Below are 23,652 nucleotides of genomic sequence, written 5' to 3'. Positions count from 1 at the left end.
GCTCCAACCACGGAGACGGATTTCAAGGGAGTAATCAGATCGGCGTCTGCACCGTCCCCTCTCTGCCAAGTCGCACTCCCATCCACGACGACCATTAGCATCCAGGGACAAGTGAAAAGAGTTTGCCTCACCGAATGTCAGTCCTCTGGCATCGGGCCAGCATCGATTAGAATACATCATCTCTAGAGAGGGGGGGGCAGGCTCTCTTTTAACCAGATTGACGCGATCTTCCTTCTACTAGCATCGGTTCACGTGACAATTAAACCGGCGGTGCCAAGTACGCGGGGCAAGTTCCTTTGCTGGTGCTGCCATCTGACTGCGGGAGGAGGGAGCGAAATGATGAAGCCCGAGGTCGTCAGAACGCTACTGAGCATTGTGACGACAAGACGACCGCATAGAAAAGGGCACCGCTTTAGTGAGACGAGCAATGTCCAGGGGGCGCGATGGCCCGACTTCGGAGTCGGGTGCAAGCTGATCCGGCAACGATTGTCCGCTGTGAACAACGTCTGCTGTTAGTGGTGACCGCAGGATGTATGCTAGCTGTGCTACTGTGGGTGGTTGCGGTGTCAACGGATTACTGGTTCCACGTGAAGGCACCCGGAGGCGTGTACATCAATAAAACAGGAGTCTTCTTCCTCAGCAGTCATTCGGGACTGTGGAAGATCTGCAAACTCGAAATCAGAAATGGAACAAAGCCAAGCTACAACGTGGTCTGTAAGTAGCCAATTTACTGCGCTTAGATTTGTGAGTTTTTACTGGCCCACTTCCTAAAATAATGTACTTTTTGAATGCATAGTTGGTGTTAATGCAGAAACAGCCATTATTAGAAATACACAGTTCTCTTTGACACTTAAAATAAGCGTTAAAATCGAACGATACGTGAGCTCACTAGAAAGCTGAATATTTATTTCTGTATGTGTCCAGAAATAACAGACTTGTCACATTATATTTGCCAGTGCACATCTCTTTTATTAATACACCGCCTAAACAGACTACTGTCGCACGTATCTGCTTCTACGCTTCCCTTACCTCAATAAAGTGAACTACTCCACTTGTAAGACACATTTTTTAGAAACTGTCACGCTCTAATAACTCAGTTCTGCGTCATCATTCTCTTAAACTCACCCACCCTATCCCCTCAGATGTTCTCCTACCTTTTTCTGCAATGAACGAGGCAACAACCTAACCTTTCGTGCTGCAGTAAATCAAAAAAAAATTCAACGCCTCTTTCCTTCTTCATTTTGTTTACGTTTCGTTCTTCAACTTTCTCCTTAACTGTAATTTTCAGTTTGTGTTCTTTTTCGTTCACGGCAAAAAGGCACTCTCCAAAGAACTCCCATTTGTTTGTCCTTAATGCCTCAAGGGTTTCTCTACTGCTAATAAACGAATATAAATTATTATCATGAGTTCTTCCCCTCCCAAGAAAGGTCAGACGGGTGCAATACATTCAGATCTTTCAAATTTATTTGAACGTGCTTCATAGATGGTCGGAGAAATGACAGTTGGGTTTTAAGATCTCAAGTGTGACTTAAATCCTTAACCGCCCAACCCCATCTTCGTATAATCTGCAAAATTAACATCGTAATCTCTGTTCCCTCGTCGATATCAAAATCTGAACCTAATTTTGAGAGACTCCACTTGTAATCTTGACCCCATTCCGAAGAGTGACCATATCTAACAAGTTTTTACATTCTGTCCTTCAGCAGGGAAATATCAACTAAAAAGCAAAAATCTATGGAGTGGAACACTAAAACCAATAAATGTTTCGCCAAAAAAGTGTGGACAACGAGATCTGTGGCTTAAGAAAGAAAAGCACAGTATTAAACCAATCACTTCATTGTCGCATTAGAATATTAAAGTGGTACAAGATCTTTTTCACAAAGCTCTCAGGATTTCATTGCAGTATGTAGTGTGAAACTGGACTGATTCAATTACCACTCCGTAAAAAAAGGAAAATAATGAAAGCAGAACTAAAGAGGGAAACGTGGAAAGCACACTATGTGAAGGAACTTCATCCAGAGGATTATAATGCAAGGATGGAGAATGCCGAAATCATGCCTATGTGTCTGAAAAGACCTCTTAAAAGACCATTGTTTGATGATACGAAGCCATTTTCATGTGGAAGCTTAGTTAACACACGCGACAGCCTTTACTTGGGATAGAAGTAGGGCCAAAGTGACAGGATAGTGTAAGATAACATGTGGGATAGCTTCGAGAAAACCCAAATGCGCAAAAACTTATCTTTATGGAAGAATATGTTCCACTACACTTGAACATTTCTCTGAAAAACCCCTTAACATTAAGTGAGTATGTTTCGTTTTACCCCATACCTTTACACCCTTCTCTGTCTCTCTTTTTAACCCCAAATCCCTTACCCGTTCTCAATGTAACCCGTTATTCCCAATACCCTCCCTCTACCAACCTTCTGTCTTTCCAGTCAATTCCAATATCCTTCTGTATCTCCATCAACTGTTCCTATCAAATGTTTTTTCAAATACAAAAAGCAAACAAACATTCTTGTTCATCTCTATATATCTTTCCATCAAAATTCTCATTATTTCCAACTCATCCCTCTCCGTTTCCGGAATCCATCTGTTCCTCTCCTATCATTTCCTCAGCATCGCCTTTGCATCATGCGATATCAAACTAATGGTTTCGAAATCCTTACATCTGACAGCATTTCTCCTTTTCCTTTCTCTTCTACAAAAGAATGTGTACATATTTTTGTTAGCGCCCTTATTCCTTAAACAGAGCCTGCAGTTGTAATATTTTGCAGAAGTATCACAAAATGAACAGTTGCACTCTTATTCACGACCTCGCAATTTCTTTTATCCTTAGAACACTTCAAGGAGAACGGCATCTCTAATTTTGTTCCTATTTTTAGGAACATTAGAGAGCATACAGTGGACACTGCTGTTTTTGTAAGTATTTATCATTTTAAATTTTATATGAAAGTTCAAAGCTTTTCATCCCATCTTAAAATGTGCCTTAGTTAATCTGACAGTTAAAAGTTCACTGTGCAAAGTCCCCTTAAGCGCTGATGCTCCTAAAAACCCTCGGGCACCTTATACTCTTAATCCAACCCACTAATTGGATGACATCACTTTGTCAGTGGGACAAGGGATGTTTAGATTCACGTTACGAAGGAATTCCTGGCGAATTAAAGTGATAAGATTTTTTATAACAACTGCTACACTGTTCTGGTTAAAATAAAGGCTCATTATTCACATTTCTACACGTATTCATTAGATGAGCGTGTTATTGTTTATTGTATAAAATGTGTTTCTTTTACAAACAGCCCTAATGTCCGTGAAAAAGGGTTGGCATGTGGTGATGAAAGGGATGACACACAAACATTCGCGACAAAAGAATTTCTAGGACACGTGTACGTGTTTGGCATCGTGAATTGGAACCTTTCTCTTTCTAACACAACAGAGAAAAAAAAAATGTTTGTTCATTATAAAGTTTCGCTTCACTTTTAAAAACATCCTCTCGATTTTGTTTTCTCTAAATTGCGAATAAAAAACTTTTAACGCGGCAGAATTCACGTTAAATCAACGAGAATCGATACATAATAAAATTTTCCTCCTAATATGCAATGTTTTTCATCTAAAATGTTCACTTACGTGTACACTGCTGGACAAAATTAACAGAACACGTAGAAAACGTGGTGTAACTCGTGCAGCTTGCGATTAAACGGGACAAAATTTGTTATGGGGATGTATCGCAGAAATAAAGCATTTATAGGGGTTGTATAATTAACAAAAAAGGTCACTTTACAGAAGTCGATAAAAATTGCTCAAAAATATGGTCACATGACATCGGTACAGCGTATGATCCTATTCAACGGCTAAACAGGCCTGACAGGAGTGAACCATGCTCGATATAAGGATGTCTATAACATTCTGTATCAACAAATCCCATTCTTTCACCATCACACATCTTATCTCACCAAATGGCAGAAGAGTTGGCCGCCGGCGTGCAATTCGACACAAAGGGCGTTCGTTCTGCTGATCGTGCTGGCCACGGCAGTCATTGGATATCATCAGTTTCAAGATATTCCTCCACTACTTGAGCTCTATCTGCAGTGGCGTTGTCGTGCATCTCAAAAAATCATCTAAACGACGATGGTTAATTTGTCTCAAATGGCAGAATATTGAAAAAGACTGCATGGGTTTCTTCGAGGATATCGAATATTTCATCCCACAAAACAGACACACAGACTAATACACGTAAATTACAAACGAAATGCAGTGACGTCTTATGGCCTCACTTATTTTGGTGCAAATCCTGAACCGAACAGATCTGGCCTACCCACTCACCCTTAACTAATGCCATTGGCTCAAGTCAATCTTATGATCTACTCCTTTCTTTGTCCACAGAGCAAGGAATTGGAATTTTCTTTTATTTTGCTTTTTTTTTTTTTTTTTTGTTTATTCGCAGACTTTAATTCAAAACGTGGGTATAAAAAATAGATAGAAAATTAAAGAACTCGAGATTAAAATGCACTTGCAAAAAACATTTTTATTATCATAATTAATATAAAAAAGCGCATTGCTTACAACTAAAACAGCGCTAAATAACTTCATTCTCAGCGATTCATTTAGCACCGATTCTCACACTGAAACACACGAAGCCATATTGAAATATCAGTAAATAAAAGCACTTAAAAAACCCCCTAGGGTACAGTTCACGACCTTATCCACTGCAGCGAAAAGTTAAAATAAGCCTAAGCCTTAATTTAGCTTTTCATTGTCATGTCATTCAGTTTTCACCAGGAGAAGATGAATGAGGCAGCCACATAAATCGTCTAAGCTTACCAGTGGATGATACTACTCAGAAGTGGTTATAATTATGCCCATTTATATTTAAAAAGACATTAATTTAAAAAGTTATAATTGCATTAAAACACAGAGATGTAAAAAAAAACGCTTTTAGAACTAAATAAACAGTGCAAAGCCTCTGGATTGTCTCTTATTAAATCAAAGAACGTTTATAAACATTCCAATATCCAACAAGATGCTTCCTTGTCTTAAATCGTAAAGAATAAAAACTCCTTCGAGCCGATCAAAAAGGCACCGATCACCAAACAGGGTGCTTTCAGTTAAACAGTCCATGGAATTCGCCACACGCGCGTGGACCGGGAGATCTCAGTGAGGCGTCAGAGTGGTAGGAGAGAACCCTAAAATTAGTGAAACAGCTGACAAAAATAAAACGTATACGAAACGCGTTTGTGCTGGAGAAAGCTGTGCTCGGTAAATCCTTCGCATTGTGTTGGCAGCATCTTCCAAGGCCGCATTTAGACCTACTTGAAGAGGGAATCGAGAACGCTTTCACGAAGATCGGTTTTCAATGAAAATAACCGCAGACACCGACTCTCTCAAGACTGCTCGTTATGCTGTTAGTAGAGTCTGTAATCCTCTTTCCACTGTTATGCCTTCATTCCTTTCTGACATGTCAAGGAATCTTCTTTTTTCATCCAGCTTCCATTTTCTTCTCACTCTCTCTCTCTCTTACTATATTTAAATCTGTTTCCTCATTTCTAATCCTTCTACATTTCCCCCTTTTAATTTTACAGAAGATTTCAAACATTTTCCAGGTGATCTACTTAAAAGGTGTGTGTTATATCCTTTGTCGTCTAGCAACTCCTGAGAAGAAGACCAGACTGATTTCTTTATTTTTAAGACGTCTACTTCTCATGCAGAGAAATTATATAATGCACCCAGTGCTGACCTTCACAATAATTCCACACGTTTCCGTGTCCTTTACCAAATAGAGAACCAATAGTAATTCGATCTGGGAATGTTGATAGAAGTGTTGGCATCCCATTCAGTGTACATACTTGTTTCTACTCGTCTATTCTAATTTTAACACTCGCTTGTCTCCCAGACAGACTGTGTTAAACTAGTTTTTTTTTTTTTACTTCTAAGAGTATAACTGAAGTTTTGATAACAACAAGAATAATGCCAATAATAAGTTTAATAATCAACAGACATAATCAAGGATGACAGATTCATATTTAAAATAAACCAAAGATGTCCGCTGGGTTGAGATCGGTCTCCTTGCTGGCCACAGCAATGCTCGAACATTATTCCTTTAAAACCTTCCACATGTTGAGCTGAAAGGTGTATGGTTCGCCTCCATAAAACAGAGCCATGACTGTTTCTGAATCCTAAGTGACCTCATCACATTATAAGATGAGGTCTTTGATAATATTTTCATCCATTTATGATATATTTATCGTTGGACGATTCATTTTCATCAACTTTTAGATCAGAAATCCAGAGAATTTATCCAGTTTTGTCTCTTGTAAGTCCAAAATCGGATAACAGAAGATAAGAGGTTTTCTGAAGATTTCCCAAGCTAATTTTCTTACTGCCATAAACTATCGACGAGTACTTGAAAATACAGATAACACATGGCATCAGCTACTTGAATACCATATGTTATATTCGTACAGAAATGAACGCATAATTTGAAACGACCTTCTAAACGTATATATACGTACATACAGCACAGATTCCACATAATGATTTTGGCTAATTAAATTGAGTTTTCTCTTCTCAATATTTTTCCAATGCAATGTAAATCAGCAAACGAACTGGCCATCTTTTCAAAGAAGAGAAAATTGAATGATCTCGAGAGAGATATTAAATGACAAACCTATTTTGGGAAGAATAAAATTTTCCCGAATGTTTTATTTTCATTTTTATGCAGTTCTTTAAGGAAGCTGTTCGACCCTTAAAAGCAAACGTGTCGCGCGTGTCACATTTAGGCATCTTCAATACTTTGCACGCCTCAAAGATAATGGCGATGTCTCTGATGATGAAGAGGACAATGTTCGTTAACTACCCGCCTTGTCAGCACATCAACGGCAAGGCTATTAGCGTATGGCTAGAAAAACGACTACATTAAGGACGTGGTAATTCATTCTACGCCGCACTCACCTCTCTCAACAGACTTATACAAAAAATTTATGAGGAAGTTTAACACCGAGAACATTAAGAAAAACAGAGGAGAACATCTTTATTCTGTGCGCTGAAAATAAGCAATGGCTAATCCAAATTTTAGTCTGCGTGAATGTCGCGGATTTGAGAACGGATTTAAAATAAATGGTATTTTACAGCACGCCATTTTTGCAATCTTCTAACCATTTTAGAATTGTATATCGTCAACTACAAATTTATATTTGGTATTCTTGACAGTCACTTATCAGAGCAACCATCCATTTTCATGTACTCATCCTCCACACTGTCCTGAGGTCCTAAAAAAGGGGCCACTCAGTGTAGAAAGCACAGAGAGAGATTTGTCTCTCTTCGAAAGGACTGCTCCTTCCATAACAGCATCAGGTGTTCTGTTATAAGATATAAAGCAGGTAGGCAGATACTTAGGGATGCTGCATGGGCAAGACGAAAAGACTTAAGTGATTTTGATCGTGGCATCGTACGCCCTGCCAGTATGAGTAGCTTGGATATTGTAACCCTGATGTAGCTTTCACGTATGGCTGTGTCTCGGATGCCTCCAAATTAATCTAATAACCAAATGACGTCCAGCGACTAGCGATTCTCGCGAGGCTAACAAAACTTCTTCAGGGTAACAGAAAGGTTGTATACAGTCAGTCAAAATAACAAACCTGTACCAACACTTGGAAGATTGGTAAAACGTTGCCTGGTCTGACGAATCCCGGTTCCTGTTATTTAACTGATCAGAGAACAGAAATACAGCAAAAACGGTTGGGTCCATGACTGCATCCTGCCATGTGTCAACAATACAGATTAGTGATGGCTGTGTAATGGCAGGAGGTATTTTCCTCGTACACATTGGACCCCTTGATACTAGCGGAGTAACATTTGGATGCCACAGTTATCTGGAGATTCTTTCCAACAATGCGCATTCCTTCATGGTTGCAGTGTGTCCATTTACGAATGGGTTCTTTGAACAGAATAATCTGCCATGTTACAAGGCTAGAATTGTACACAACTGGTTCCAGGAATACGAGCGTGAATTCAGCCCACAGCTGTAGCCTGTGTAGTCGCCACACTTCAATCCAATTGAGCACTTTTGGTATTAGGTGGAACGAGCTCTTCGAAGTTCAGATCCACACCATCTAATTAACAACAAATGTGGGAAGCAGTTCAGGCAACGTGGATCAGTATTTCTATATCACGTCTTTGATAGCTCGTTGAGTCCATGTTACGTTGAATCCACACTGTTCTGAGGTGCTAAAAAATCTAGTCGCTATACCTGATAAAGTGGCTACTCAGTGTGTAACGGGACTAAAAGCAAACTTACAGTCATAAAATCTTATCCATGAAGTAAAATATGTACCTGATGGAACAGCGTCAGACCCACAAAAGTTTTAAAATAATTACTTTATTTTTATTAATAATAATTATGAAATCACATTTTTGTGTGAGTCAAGCGTTTAATAGGAATCGGGTCCCCTTATAACAACTGCTCTCTGAGGTTTGCAGGTGACAAGGCCTTATAGTAATAAGGCCTTGTTCCAAAAAGGGAGTGGAGAGAAGGTCAACATTCCTCAATTTATCTCTTTAAAGCTCCTCATAATGTCCACTTCATCTGAAGAATATCCCCACTTTAAAGGAACACATTTTATCTGAGCCATATGTGGAATGGCATCATTTAACCAAATTCAGGACCGGTGGGACCTCTTCACGCAAGACCCATGGACCTCGTTACTACATATTTTAGCAGACTGCACCTCCCTCATGCCGAGTTTGGTGTTACCGCTCATCGAGGTGTCTCCTCAAACCAACAAGGCCACCTCCTCAATTGTCGTTCCCTTCATTGATATGAAGGAAGTTGGACCATGTTCCACGTTCCCTCCAAATGGGAACGTGGCCAGAATCAGTGAATTTCAACTCATCTGTAAAGAAAACATTATCTTTGTCTTGGCTCCAGAGTCTTTCTCATAGTTCCCTTTATCCTGAAACCCTCTGTATACAGTCGCATTAAAAACATTCTTCCTGTGGCCGCTGAAAGCACAAGATTTATGGCCCAATTGATTTACAAGTTAGAATTTAAAAAACTATTCAATGCAAGTATTTAAAAAAAACACGATATGTAACTTAACTTTTGAATATCAGTGTAATTGGATCTTAGCGTCTCTGGACGCAACCAAATATTTTCAACTGGGATCTATCGAGAAAGATACAGTCACTATTCCTCAACTGTTTCAATTGGCCATAAGGATTTCGTTGGTTTGGAGTTGCAAAGTTACATTACCCTTGAATAAAATATCTTTGTGGAACTTCTAAGACATTGCCATGAGTGTTGGAGTATCTAATTGTAAATTCCTGTCCCCCCTTACATAAGTAAATCGGTGAAACAAGCGATCAGAGTGGCAAGAGGAAAGGGATATGAAGATTTTACCTCTCTCTGTACGAAATATTCACCATCGAAACACCTATTCAAAAAACAAAAAGAGAATTGACACATTCGCAGATACCCATACAGTTATAATGCCTTTCACATTATATTTTCGTGAATGTATCACAAATAGGTAGACGAGGGATAAAACACCCTGACAGACATGCATAATACATCAAGGCAGAAACAACTGGAATTCTTGCTGACGTACAGCGCCCACCAATCGAATCGAAATAAAGATCTAGTTTCATATTGCACGCATTATTTCTTTAAGATCTCCATTCGTTTTTATCATATATTGGATTCCAGTCCTTTTCTTTCTATTTCTAGCCACATGCCAATACCACACCATGTTTCCTACAGAAGCGGAGATCAAAGAGGACCCGGAGACAGACAGCACAATACTGGGTGTGTAAGTTACTGCTGTTTTTTCTGAATATTATATTTAAAAACTCGCAGTTTAAGATACGATTTATGCATTTCGAGCAAAACAAGAATAAAATTGAAAAGATATTACACGATAATCCAATCTTCACAGCAGTCCCTGTCTGGAGTTGTCTTGGTTTCAAAACCCAAAGCTTTTTTTTTTGATAAAGTTAAGCGTGAATTGTTTTTTTTTTTTTTAAGCAATGAGTAACTTGTAAAAATATTTCGCTCGTGCACTGTTTTCATTGAACACACGTTTGATGGTGGAAGATGTTAACGCGAATCTAATTTTGCTCGATCGACTTGTTGATGGTCTTTAAGCTGCAATATAAATCCTCGAGAGATCGTTTAAGAAGCGCATTTAAGAATTCTCTATTTTAAATGTGTTTCTAGAGCAGAGAAAGCTCTCGAAATAGTTTATTGTGAATGTCACAAAAAGAAATACAAGAGGACAGTAAAATGGCTCAACAGTGTTCACTGTTCTAATAGGGGAAAACTTCGTTACATTTCCACTAGAGGATTGTCCCTTTCTTTAACCGATTTCAATTTCATTCAAATAACGGTTTTATTGCGGAGTTTCTAAATCCCAAAGGAACACAAGAGGCAACAGTAGACAGAGAATTTAATAAGTGATATTGTTCCTTTAGGAAGATTCTCCTAAAGTTCTAGAGTCGCTTTTGAATAATCGTGTTAATACACTTCTGCATTTATTCAGTAAATCTCAGTCAATACAATCTTAGATGAAGCTGTGATATTATCCGTTTTCGGCATCACAGTTTATAGAGATGCTATTAAAGGCAAGCTAACAAATTTATCAAAATAAATAATGGGATAGATTTAATGCAAGCTTCTATGATTTTATCTTTAATTTCAATTGATATCAGAGTATGGTTAAAGAGAAAATCCCTCATTTCTCTGCCTTATAATCTTGTCTATTAAGTTCTTTTCACCTTGAAACAGGCAAATCTGTTTAAGTTATCTATTTGACCCATATATTTCTGAAGGAAATTTAAGTGGATATAAAGAGCAAAGCTCAAGAAAATGTGGAACCTCCAGCTAGTCAGAGAAGAGTCATTTACATGCACATATCATATAGATCTAGATGTCACGATCGGTTGTGTTGTATCCAATGCCCCTGCCACCTGACAACATCCTGGAAGGTAATTTCCGTTGTAGGAGAATTTGTCATAAGACTGATGTCCAGATTCAAAGCCTCCTCCTGGAATGGAAATTACCTTCTAGGATGTTGTCAGGTGGCAGGGGAATTGGACAGAATACAACCGGTCATGACATCCAGATCTACTATGATGTGTGGCATGTAATATAAGTAAGTTCAACGTCCCCAGTACCGGTATATGTATGACACTAACAAACCCAAGTTTTCCAAAGGTAATAATACTGTCTTGAAATGTATTAGCATCTTTCCACTCTGGATTAATTTCTCTCCACAAAACAAATGCGTTGTAAGCACTTATGTCAAGCATGTTGAAAAATTTAATCATTGGCCAAAGATTAGTTTTCCTTTTTAATCTGGTTGCTATGGTGCATCTTACTCATAAGAATAATGTTCTTGTTTTTCATAAGAATATAATCTGCATAGGAACATGTACTATCACAGAGAGTCCATATTTTGAGACCATACTTAGCTGGTTTGCTAGGAATATATTGTTTGTTCTCTTAAACCTACCAGCTGTTCATCCACAGTCGAATTTTCATCTGTATTGTATAACTTTGGAAGGACTTCAAGCCACGTTTCCCATAATTCTCTTATCGTAGCTAACTTTTCTTTTGCTCTTCTTTCTATCGATCAGTTTTATCATCAAAGACGCATATTCGATTGATATCTTGCTCTGTACTATTGGCAAACCCATCGCAGTTTTCTTCTGAATTTGGTAATCATTTTCTTCACTTGCGTGGTTTTCTTCTTCAGACAAAAGATATTCCTTATGATCATTCCGATCAAGGGGAATGGTCTTAAATATCATTTCGGATCATACAGACCCTAGGAGAACAGCAGGGTTAAAATTAAAAATGTCAACGAATATTTCTTGAATTATTTGGGATCTTGGATTTTCGCCAACATCAAATCTTAATTTTGATGTTCTAAAACCCAGCATGGGTTTTAGAAAACTTTTTGCATTAACTTTTGCTAGAAGGCATTTCTATTTTGAAACAGCTCATTCTTTTATAGCCGGAATTCTTTGCTAACTTATTACATCGCTTCATCGCGAAGACTGCTCTCTTTATACCTACCCGCATTCCCTCAAAGAAGTCGCCGATATCCTAATCTAAAGTACTGAAGGATTAACTTTTTTTTTTCTTATCTCCGGGAGAATCTTTAAATGTCTTTCTTCCCGGTGCCTTATGAAGTTTTCATCGCTGCCCTGGTTGTTCTTCTACAAGGTTCATCCGATTGTGCTTTCTTCAAGGTAGGATTCGTGCATGATTTGATGTTCTTAGTGAAGTTTTAATTAAGTTCTGCCAACTTTTTTTTCCATCAGACTACACTGCGTAATCTTTTCACATGAAGGCTTTTTCTGAGATGGAATCTTTCCCGGCCAATAATTGAAACTGCCATTTCTAACATTTCGCTCCGCAGCGGTGTGTATCTTACTGCTTTAAGTAATTATGCACATCCTTTTTTAGATCAATAAATAAATAATCTTTATTGTGTACAAAAGGATGTATACGATGTACCCTTCGCAGCAGGAATGCAAGGGGCTTCACATTGGCTGGTGGACAAAGGCCTTGAGGACGGGGACCACATCGAGGTTCGGGTTCATCCCCCAGGGCCAACAATATAATAAGTTTCAGTTAAATTATTCACAATATATTCATAAAGATATTATACAGACATCCTTTTTAAATTTAGTATACTGCGACATTACTGTGTAGTTTGCCTGGTTGAGTTTAGGTCATCAAGGATCTCTCTCCGGTATTTGCGATCCTTCACAAATTTGTAGAGGTCGCCTTCGACTGCTTGGACTGTGATAAGCATCTGCTTGGGGAGAGAAAGCGGTCGCTAAGGGCTAGTCTATTATGGTTGGCTATACGTGTTGGAGCTGACCTCAGTCCGGGTTGAGGGATTCTCCAGCTGCACAGTTCCCATATGTTTGGCTCCGAGATTATTCCAGTTGTCATTTTGGCAGTTAGTGTGAGGCGTCTTTCCATTATAAGGTTTGGCAGTCGGGCAAAGTTCAGTGCGGTTACCATCGCAGTTGTTCTTTGCTGGGGTGGACGATGATGTTTATGTGTAATCCAACGAAGAAGCCACTATTCGGAGGAGTACACACACTTGATATTCTTGGGGCTGCAGATGCCCATGTTCCTGAGGCGTATACGTACCGCCGAGTCACATCTAATCCTTAATATGGAGTAGTTGTTGCTTGGTAATCCATCACATTTTACAGAATTTTGTTATGAGCTTGTCAATGTGGGGCTTGAAGGTCAGTTTGCAATCGAAAGCTACTCCCAAGTCTGTATGTGTATTTACCACTGGAAGGAGAATGCCATCTAGAGAAGCTTGGACTTCAGTGGGTCGGTGCTTCAAACAAAAGACAATTTGGGTTGATTTTGCATGATTAATAAGTAGTCCAAATTGATGGAGATAGGATCCTAAGTCGTGTAACTTTCAATTGATCTTTTCATTAATTTTTGAAATATGTTCGCCGGGGTTAATCTAGGTGTGTAGCTTAATATCGTCAGCATAGCAGGTTATGTCTTCTCTCTGTTGCACAAACGGAATAATGACTGCAGTAAATAATGCTCCGGAGAGGACTCCGCCTTGGGGAACTCCCGCAGTGATTTTTCTTGAGATTGTATCTTGATCCGCTGTAAGAAGAATGATTCTGTCAGAAAGCAGGGTTGTGATAAACCACAACATGCCATCTTTTATATGGAAGTAATTTTCTAGGAGGTGAAAGAGCGAGGGAATGCTGACTGAGTCGAAGACAGGCTCCAGGTCGACGTGCAAGTTCTGCTTTAGCTTCTAGTGCTCTGAGAATGGTGCTGGTTATGGATGTTAAATGGGTGACTGTGAATCTTCCGGAAATGGCATTGTGAATTTGTGAGGGTTTGTGAGGCATGATTTGATTGGTGATGGTTGAAAGTAATGCCTTCTCCATAAGTTTCAAGAGGCTGGAAGAGCGAGAGATTAGCCTGAGCTGTTTAATGAGGGATGCAGATTGGCATTTAGGATGTGGCCACACAGCATATCTGTTCCAGAGAGGGGGAAAGTAGTGCTGCATTAAGACACGGTTAAAAATTGAGAGTAGTGGACCGATGATAAATGTGCTAAGACACTTGATCATGAATTGTGGCACAAGGTCGGGGCCTGCGGTTACGGTGGATGGCAATACATTTATAGCAGTCATAAGCTGCTTCCTGGTGATGCAAGCGGTGGCGAGCATATCCGTTGGGACGTTGTTGACAGGTAAGTTGTCTGGATATGTCGGGGCCACATTGTTCGAGAACCGTGCAATGTGATCCATCCACAGTTCAAGGTCCAGTGTTTTTGGAATTCTTGTGTGCCGAGAGTCATAAAATGGTTTGCCTTTTTGTAGGGTTGCTTTTAGATGTTTTTGATTGCAGATGATTTCTGGCGGTCGAACACTGCCCTTGCTCTGGAGAAGGCAATCCGATCTTGTACAGCGCCTGACTTTTTCCATCTCTTATACAGATTTTGTTTTTCTTGGAAGGTTTTGTTCAGTGCAGGTGTCCACCAAGCTCTTGAACAGAGAGTGATACAAACAGGCTTTGTCGCTTCGTAACTGGCAATGGTTCGGATTCACCTGGTCATGAGGTCCACAGCCAACTGGAGATCACAATTATTGAGAGCTTCCCAAGGGACGGAGAATGCGGCTTCGAGACATCGTGGTGGATCAATGAATTTGCGGGATGTTATTTCTTTTTTCTTTTTAGTGTCTTGGATATCGAGGTTAGTTGCGGCTAAGTGCAGGAGTAATGCAATGGGTTCGTGATCGGATTGAAAGAGATTGTGAGGGCAGTTTTCGAGGTCGCATGGTGCTGAGGAAAATACCAAATCTAAGAGATCGGATCTTCTCGTGGGGTGGCAGTTGAGAAGGCTGATACCCAGTGAATCCATACTGCTAACGAGTGTCCTACTAAGATGTGCGAGAGTAGGTAGAAGATTGAAATCTCCACAAACAATGTGCTTAGCAGAGGGGTGGAGGTGATTCACTAGCCAATGGATTACTTCTTCAATGATATCATTGTTTGGGCCTGGTAGAATATATATTGTTGCTATGTCTATCAGGTAGGTGTTGAGCTTGAGGGACATCATGGCAGCTTCAAATGCAAGGGTTACCACAGAATGTACCAATGAAAAGAGGGGAGCAGAGAATCTGATAACTAGCCTGAGCTGCACAGGCAAGGGAGTCCTGCCCATTCCCAAGCCACGTTTCAGCGATACAGAGAATATCTAGGGTTTTCGAGAGTAGAAGCTGTTCGACAGTGTCTAGCTTGTTACAGATGCTTCTTGCATTTTGAAAGACAATTCGAATGGTGGTAGCCATAGCAATCGGAGTTCGTACGAGTGGCAAGTCTCTTTTTTGGGTCGGAATTGGTCTACTGTGCGTTGCGATGTGTATAGGGATATTAGAGACAGGTTTGCAGCCTTGAGGATTGACATCATAAACGGCTGGTAGTTGGATTGATTGATATGTGGACATTTTGTTTCCTATAGTAGGTTTGTTCTCAGTAGATTCGTTTGAATTCTTCTGCGTTTCTTTGGCTTGGCAGCTTTAATTGCTATTGCAACCGCGATAAACCACCATTATTTTGGTGGTTTATCGCGGTTCTTGGCGTCTGGTGTACGAAGGGTTTGACGAGAGTTCCAGAGGGCCATAGCCATGGATCCAGCACGAAGCTCATCATCTCTGGGTGGCAGGTAAGGATAAAAGATGCGTTTGTTGGGTACCTAGTTCTTCTCTGTCTCGCAACAATATTTATTCTGTGAAGTTCTGCAAACATGGCCTTAATGCTGCCTGGTTTAGTAGTTGGTTCCAGTCGAGAAACAAAGATTTGCCCACGAGTCTGGACCGCTGTGATATTGTATGAATATGTGTGATTCCCCTTAGTGGAGGGTTGTGTGCCGCCTGTTTTTCCCGTTTATCTTCCACGTTCCATTTTTTGATAGGTTGAATATATAATCCCGGTTTCGTTTAAGTGAACCTGTTGATCGGCGAGATGAGACTTGGGCAGGGAGTGCATGCAGTTTGTACGCATTGCTGGTGGGATCTTTTGGATTTTATGATCATATTTTTGGCTGGTGACTATTTCTGCAAATGTAGGATCTCTGGACTATCGATGGACTCTTTCCAGTTTGGATTGTCTGCTGTAACATTTTAGGTTTGGTATTATTTAGGGTCGATACTGTAGAGGGGGACACCTGAGAGGTCTTTAAGTGGCTATTTCCAGTGATGTTAGATGCAGGTTTGGGAGAGTTATCTTCACTGAAATCTGCATCTTTTTCTGTTGAACTGATTAGTGGATTGTTTCATACTTTGTTGACCATCACAATATGCTGGTACCTTGTATTCTTTTGGTGTTTGGTTCTATAGTAGAAGGCTGGTTCACTACAGTGAATTTATTTGCAACTATTTGTGCCTGGAGTTGTATTTCTTCAAATAGGCTTGAGTTTTGGGCTTTAATTTGCCTAATCTCATTAATAAGCATATTCAGCTGAATGTTTATGAGCATCACATAATCATCACTTATCTGCAGGCAGTTTTTCCTGTGCATCAAAGTTGTTACCGTTTAGCAGCACTTTGTGGCTGAGGTAGCAACATCATATATGACTCCTCCTGACGCCCACAATTCTGCGCCATACAAAATGGCCGAATAGACTGTGGTTCTTAAATATCGTGCGGTTGTTGTAGTCTGTTTGATGTGCAAGAGGTGCTGTTTTGTTGCCCAACGTAAGTAGTTCATTTTCTTTACAATCAGGTCAATATGAGACTTGAACGTAAGTTTCGTATCAAATGTTACTCCGAGATCTCTATGCGTCTCAACAACTGGGATAGGTTTGCCATTACGTTTCGGGTGTACGAGCGTAGGCGATTTTTTCAGCGAGTACACCATGATTACAGTCTTCTGTGGATTTAGGGCCAAGCGAAATTTGTCTAAGTACACGAATAAGTTCAGAAGCTTATAATTAATCTGCTCACACAATGCCCTATTGTTCATGGACGGTTGGATGGTTGTTAGGATCTTAATATCGTCTGCATAAGTGCATGCATCACCCCTACCGTTGCAGAACGGGATCATCATGGCGGTAAAGAGGAGTCCAGATAAAACTCCACCCTGTGGAACTCCTGCATGGAGTTGGCGTTGTAGGATCTGACTATCTGTGCGGTAATAAATGGACCGACAAGTAAATAGGGCCTGTAGGAACTTCAGCAAATTTCCTTTTATTTGGAAGGCGTGTTGGAGCAGATGAAGTAAGGCATGTACATCAGTTTCAGTTGATGTGCAGGGTATCTCACTACGTTGGGGAGGTGCCCTTGATCCACTGTTGAGCGACTCACTGTCACATAGCGTAGCACGTAACACACATGATGCATAGATCAGTGTTTAATTTGCATAATTTACATTCGGCTATGGTGGAGACTTCATTTAACTCGGTCATATTTGGATGTCTGATGGGAAATTTGAAAGTTTAACCGGCTAAATTGATGGTATTTAGTTCAGAAAGCTTGTCACCGACTTTAGGAATGCAGTTAATCTGTTTCCGGGGAAGGGAGTGAATTTCCAGGAATTAGTAATTGACGCGTATCGCCAGGGCAACTGATCGCAAGTACTAACCTATAGCAGTGCAGTCTGACCTTGATCTGTAGCCAGCAGCGGTGAGTGGTACTGGTCAATTGTCAGAGCGTTAATACAGCTTGATCATCTCCGATTATGAGATTCTGCAATATGAAAAGGAACTGCAAATAATAAATACCTGTGTGCCTTGGTCGCCTTGACGTTGGTGTCTTCTTCTTCAGAGTCAGTTGAGGAGTATAACGATACTAAAATCACCTTATGAACTTTGGCATAACTTTATTAATTTTAATGATTACTGAGAGCAACACACATATCAAGCGCATAGTGTTTTCACGCGCTAATTCCGTAAAAAAACCCTTCCTAAAAAACACCACTCTCCTATCCTTTCTGTCTTTACAGGATTTTCACCATTTTGGGTCTAAAATTTAAGCAAACTACTTTTTAATTCTTCATTATTATTGGAGATTTAAACAAAAACATCTCTTTTTAGATTACACCAGGACAGAGACCGCCTTCTCCATCATCAGCGTCTGTCTGATGGCCATGGGTTTAGGGTTTAGCATTTATACTTTCAAGGAACCACGTTATATGTTTAAGCGCCTTGCTGGAGGAGTTCATTTCCTAACAGGTGAGAAACATAAGAAATCTTCCCAATGAACTTTAAATAAATACATTGACAAAGCCATTCCACCTTCGAATTAATTTCTCTCTATTAACTATGCTAGTAATTAACTGTGAATATTGAAAGGCCAGAATTCATGGGACACCTAGTTCCTGGGCAACGCAACGCTGTCACTTCTTTCGCTAGTGGACGAACCCATCGCTTGACAGTTATATAGATACACTGCATTCACGTAGATGGTAATTCGATGTCAGTATGGATAAACGTTTTGAGTTAACCGACTTTGAAAGAGGGATGATAGTGGATGCCCGCCGCACGGGTCACTCTATCGAGGAGGTGGTACAAAAATTGCACTGTCCCCGTTCGACAGTATCAAGAGTACATCGGGAATATTCCATTTCCTGAATAATATCTCATCGTGGACAGCACTGTGGGCAGAGAAAGGTGGTGGATGAACGTGGCCGTCGACGCCTGTCTCACATTGTTTAAGCCAACTGGAGAGCGACAGGGCACAAATCACCGCCAACTTCAACGAGGGAAGTGCCAGAAACGTCTTCACCAAGACTATCAGGCGATCATTAGCCACAATAGGTTATGGGAACCGCCGTCAACCCACCAGAATCCCATTGCTAACCCCACGACACAGGATTCTACGCCTCAACCGGGTGAAAGAACATCGGCACTGGACCTTGGATGATTGGAGACGGGTCTCCTGGTCCGATGAGTCCCGTTTCCAGTTATTTCGAGCGGACGAGAGGGTGCGTATCTTGCGGAAACCACACTAAGCTACGCACCCGTCACGTCAACAAGGAACTGTTCAGGCAGGTGTGCGGTCGGTAATGGTCTGGGGCATGTTCAACTGGCAAACGTTGGGACCTCTGGTGTGTCTAGACGTATCTCTGAACGGTCTAGGTTACGTGTCCATCATTGCAGACCATCTGCATCCCTTCGTGGTCATCGTGCACCCAAAGGGCAATGGACTCTTCCAGCAGGACAATACCCCTCGTTACAGAGCCGTGGTGACAAGAACGTGGTTCGAAGAGCATTCAGCAGATTTTAGTTCATGTCCGATGAACCCTGTGGAGCATCTTTGGGACGTTGTGAAAAGATCCGTTCGAGCTTTGGATTCTCCACCCAGGAATGCGACAGAATTATGCACAGCGGTGCATTAAGCATGGATGGAAATACTTATGAAATGCTGTCGTGAACTTGTGGACTGAATGCCTCGCCGTGTGACTGCCCTTATCCGGGCGAAAGATGGGCCTACCGGTTACTAGGTAGGTATCCCATGATTTCTGTCCACTCGGTGTACATTGATACCTGCCATCTTAGATTATGCTTTAATATCCTAATAATTTTATTAATCAAATTATTATTATAACCATAACCAATAATGTTCTGTTTGGTCTTGGTACTTTTCCCAAACAGATACCGTATTTCATTGAGGTGAATCTTATAATATTGCTGTAATATTACTTGAATTTAAATTCAAGTACTACTACACTAATTCGAGTGTTAATTGTCATGAGATATAAAAAGAAATTCCATCAAAATAGCTAAATGACGCAATGAAGTGGATTTTTTTTCTGAATCTGACAAAAAAGAATAAAAAAAAAAATTCCCAAAACAGTCATTCTTTTCTCATTGGCAAAAAGCGACTATCCCGCTCCGCTTTAAACTAACAGAACAGCCTTCTGTTATCTCCCCCCCCCCTTAGCATTTTGTATTTGTGTCCAGGACTCTACTCTCTTCTACCAGCGAAAATATACTTCCCTCTTTACAATGATTCCCTTCAGGGCCTTACATATCTCTACCAGCAGGTCTTCTACCCCATCTCCAAGTGTCCAGCCTCCAAGCTCTGTAGTCTGCACCATTTAATATCTAACTGTATCATAACCCATAAGTCTTTTTCGTCACGAACCACTTTTAACACCCCCCCCTACTTTGTAAGTAACGTCCAGATTTCTTTTCTTCAATTCAAAATCCTTAATATAGAAGCATCAAACTTCAGTTGCCATTTTTCAGACCCTCTTGCGCAACTCATCTAAATCATTTTGAAGCAAAATGGCCTGATTCTGGTCAATAACCACCCTTCCTACCTTTAAATCAACATCAAACGTCTCCTGCACTTCTCGTCAGTGTCATTGGAAAGAGAAATGGCCCCAGTACTAAGGACTCCTTTGCTACACCCCGAGGAATGTCCATTCATGAACACTCTATCTCCTATCTTTTATCCAGTCCGTGATCCCACGGTCCAGGATCTTGCCATTAACTCCAATTTGCTCCAGTGTATTATAACAACCATTCGTGGGAAACGTATTAAATTCTTTACTGAAGTCAGAGTAAATAATGTCAACGTTATTTCATTCCTTCAATTGTTTTCATTACTTCGTCATAATAATCATCTTCGTGATCCTATTCTATGATCAATTAAAGATACCACACCTATCGAGATTGGTCTGTTTTTTCTGTACCTTCAGGTGGCATGCCAAGATACTACCAAGTAGTTCATTTCCATTCTCAGCTAACCAAAAAAGATGCTAGGTTACTGTCAAATTATTATTGTTCCAAACTCTACTTTGGGTTTCAAAGTTCCACAATAGGGAACACTATGCATTCCACCTCATAATCATTGGCTTCTGAATGCTGCCCTCCGTGAAAATCTTACAAATCATACAATTTATTTGGAGTCCCAAACAAGGGGATACGATTTATTTGGGATTTCAAATAAATTGCATTTGGGACATTCCCATGTTTTGTTAAATTAGACTAATAATTCTGTTTTAATCATTTTATGAGATGGCAATGTTTGTATCCATCTTAACTGAGTTTCAACGCTTTCTCTTAGTATTTGTACATTTTATACCAATTTTCTGTTTCTAAGGCTCACTCACGCTTTCTGTTCAGAGAATAACGGAACTTGTGCTGTCAAAGCCGAAACATATCTGAGCACTGAAGCAAGGACACCTCATTTATAACCAGAGCTTCTTTTGACAGCTTACTGAACCTCAACAATACTTATGTAACAGAGGCTGCCATCAAGGCAAAGAAGTTTTTTCAGAAGTTTTATATTTCACCATCAAAATAATTCTTCGAGTGAGACATCACTCGAACTGAGATCACGTCTAGAACCGCGTGCCGAAAAGAAACTCCTCCCATCTAGAAAGACTATCAGTTAACAACCAAGTGGAGCAAAACGTTCCGATGGCTGACACAACTCCACAGTGTCCTTATAGTGTTTCTTATTATTGTTTTAATAAACGTAGAATTTCAGAATCTTGGAGTCATTTTCGAATAATGGTGTTATTAATTCTGGAGCACAATGAAACTTCATATTCCATAGGTTGTGATCTTAATATGATGGGTAAAAAAGCACCAATCTTTAGTATCTTCCACATGAACTTCTGGGGCGTACTCCATTAGTTTACAAAGGATTGAAACATTGTTATTACTGATGTCTGCAATGATATTGCCATTCCCTGTTGTATAGAAAAGGTATATATTGCGAGAACCTTGTATTTCAAAGAAGGTTGGTAGAAAACAAATATCAAAATGGCCATTATGTTCAATGAAGTTTATTTCAATTATGGATCCATTTCTCCTTTTCCTTGGTCTCGACCCGATTCGAACTACCAATGAACTTCCTTCGTGCATTCATTGGTAGTTCTAATCAACATCATTTGATCCACTGTAACCTTTTCTTCTTCTTTCTATCTCTTTCAGCCGCCACCGTCCTTGTGGTAATCGAAGTCCTCGTCAACTCCGTGATCTACGAAGAGCAGTACCTGACAGCTCGCCATCCCAAGGGTGCCGTGTGGTCGTACGGTTTTTCCTTCTTCCTCGCCTGGATCACCTTCCTCCTGTACGTCACGTCCGGGACTGTTTTTATCGTCTGCTCTCGGAAGAGGAAAGGAGAAAAGGCAGCGTCTGAATATCGAGCCAGGGAAGACGAGCCCAACATCCTCGGTAGGCTGTGATTGCAGCGTTGCCTGCGGACCGTGTAAGGGAGGTCTGTTCAATGCCCACGTGTGTCCCTCCCTTACAAACCAGTGATACTTTCTGTCCATCTTCTTTCAGTGCCATTTTTATCCACAATATTCAATGTCCGGTGTGCCTCAATCTCATATATGCAACTCCTTCCAGAAAAGTTCTCTCTTTCTCTCGTTTATCATGCAGATATTTTGCTGAGCAAAATGCCCACTGTTAATGAACCCTTTGCATGCAAATTTATTATTGAAGAAGGCCTTCTGAGTACGTACATATCACTGAACAATTAGGGCAAGCCTTAAGCCTCTGCTGTCTTTTGTCTCGCGGCTTTATAGATATTTTATAGCGTTTCAATTTTTCATGGAAGTTTGGATAAACGGTTTCTTCCACCCACCTCCTCAAGTTTTACGCACCCCTATCAACAGTCTGTGTTCAATCTACTTTATCACCTATTTTCAACTTATAAAGAGAACATATATTGTACTTATTCCCACGGTTAATTCTACTTTAAACCTTTATACAATGTATGATTATCTTTTTATATAAAATCTAATGAAACTGTTTCGTCTCTTCATTTTCCATACAGACCAACACATAATTTAGTTTCCCGTCGTAGTTTTAGCATTCTACGATAGATGGCGCCACAGTAATATTTCACTTTGAAACGGCTTACTTCTGAAGTTTTTTTTATTTACGTAAAGTACTTTTCATAAATATAAATTATTAATATTATCAATTTCTCTTAAAGTTTTATTTTAAATAACAAACTTGGCAAAATTATTTTAAATAGCACTGGTTGCTTAAGATTATACTTCTTAGTGATTCTAAATTAGTAAATACACTTATATATGAAAATTTACATCTTTTTCTGCTTTGATTACTCAATCTACAGATTGTTAATGACTGTAATACTGTTTTGCTTTATTTAATGATATACATGATACCCTAAATTTATACTGTAATTTGTCTGCTATCTAAAGGATAAACTGCACTTCGTGCAGTTGCCACTAGATGGCGCCACAATACCAAGATTCTCAGAGAGCTATTTTATAGCGATAAGCTGTTATTTCAAAACTGTATAATAAATTCCTTTTTAACTTCGATACAGTACCAAGTTAGTTAAGAGAGTTTATTTTTCTATTATTTGTTGTTTAGATATTTTTTTTATATTTGGCAGTCAATATAATAACGCCACATTTAATAAAGAATTTGTATTTTTTGTGGCAATGTGATGATTCAATCCACACTTCCATTAGCTTTCGGAATAACACAATTTTCCTCGATATGGACTGGATAAATGGCAACAATGCTCCCCCACCCTTGATATAACTGAGTACGAAAGGGGGGGGGGGAGTCCTAATAAACTGTTCACCCGATATAATCAATGCAGCGATATGTATGCGAATAAAGTTTAACAAAAGCTTTGGTGAATTAATGAATAC

The 23,652-nt window shown here is 39.9% G+C and overlaps 1 protein-coding gene across 3 annotated transcripts; it reads left to right on the top strand.

The window, feature by feature from the left end:
- Positions 1 to 247: 247 nt before the first annotated feature.
- On the top strand, positions 248 to 22,772 carry LOC150082978 (voltage-dependent calcium channel gamma-5 subunit-like). 3 transcript variants are annotated; one of them, XM_090377707.1, is made up of 4 exons: positions 276 to 714; positions 9,721 to 9,798; positions 18,092 to 18,229; positions 21,947 to 22,772. In XM_090377707.1, exons 1-4 carry the CDS (start codon positions 444 to 446, stop codon positions 22,198 to 22,200), a joined length of 741 nt encoding a protein of 246 aa, XP_090233833.1. In that variant the 5' UTR covers positions 276 to 443; the 3' UTR covers positions 22,201 to 22,772. The 3 variants fall into 3 exon arrangements, with proteins under 3 accessions (XP_090233834.1, XP_090233833.1, XP_090233835.1); XM_090377709.1 differs by having other exon boundaries at positions 563 to 714; positions 9,721 to 9,802; XM_090377708.1 differs by lacking the exon at positions 18,092 to 18,229 and having other exon boundaries at positions 248 to 714.
- The last annotated feature ends 880 nt before the right edge of the window (positions 22,773 to 23,652 follow it).

Source organism: Mastigoproctus giganteus, chromosome 7 (assembly GCF_048544385.1).
Source record: "Mastigoproctus giganteus isolate SK-2022 chromosome 7, ASM4854438v1, whole genome shotgun sequence".
Classification (NCBI taxonomy): Eukaryota; Metazoa; Arthropoda; class Arachnida; order Uropygi; family Thelyphonidae; genus Mastigoproctus; species Mastigoproctus giganteus.
This window is presented reverse-complemented; position numbering and strand designations above follow the sequence as displayed.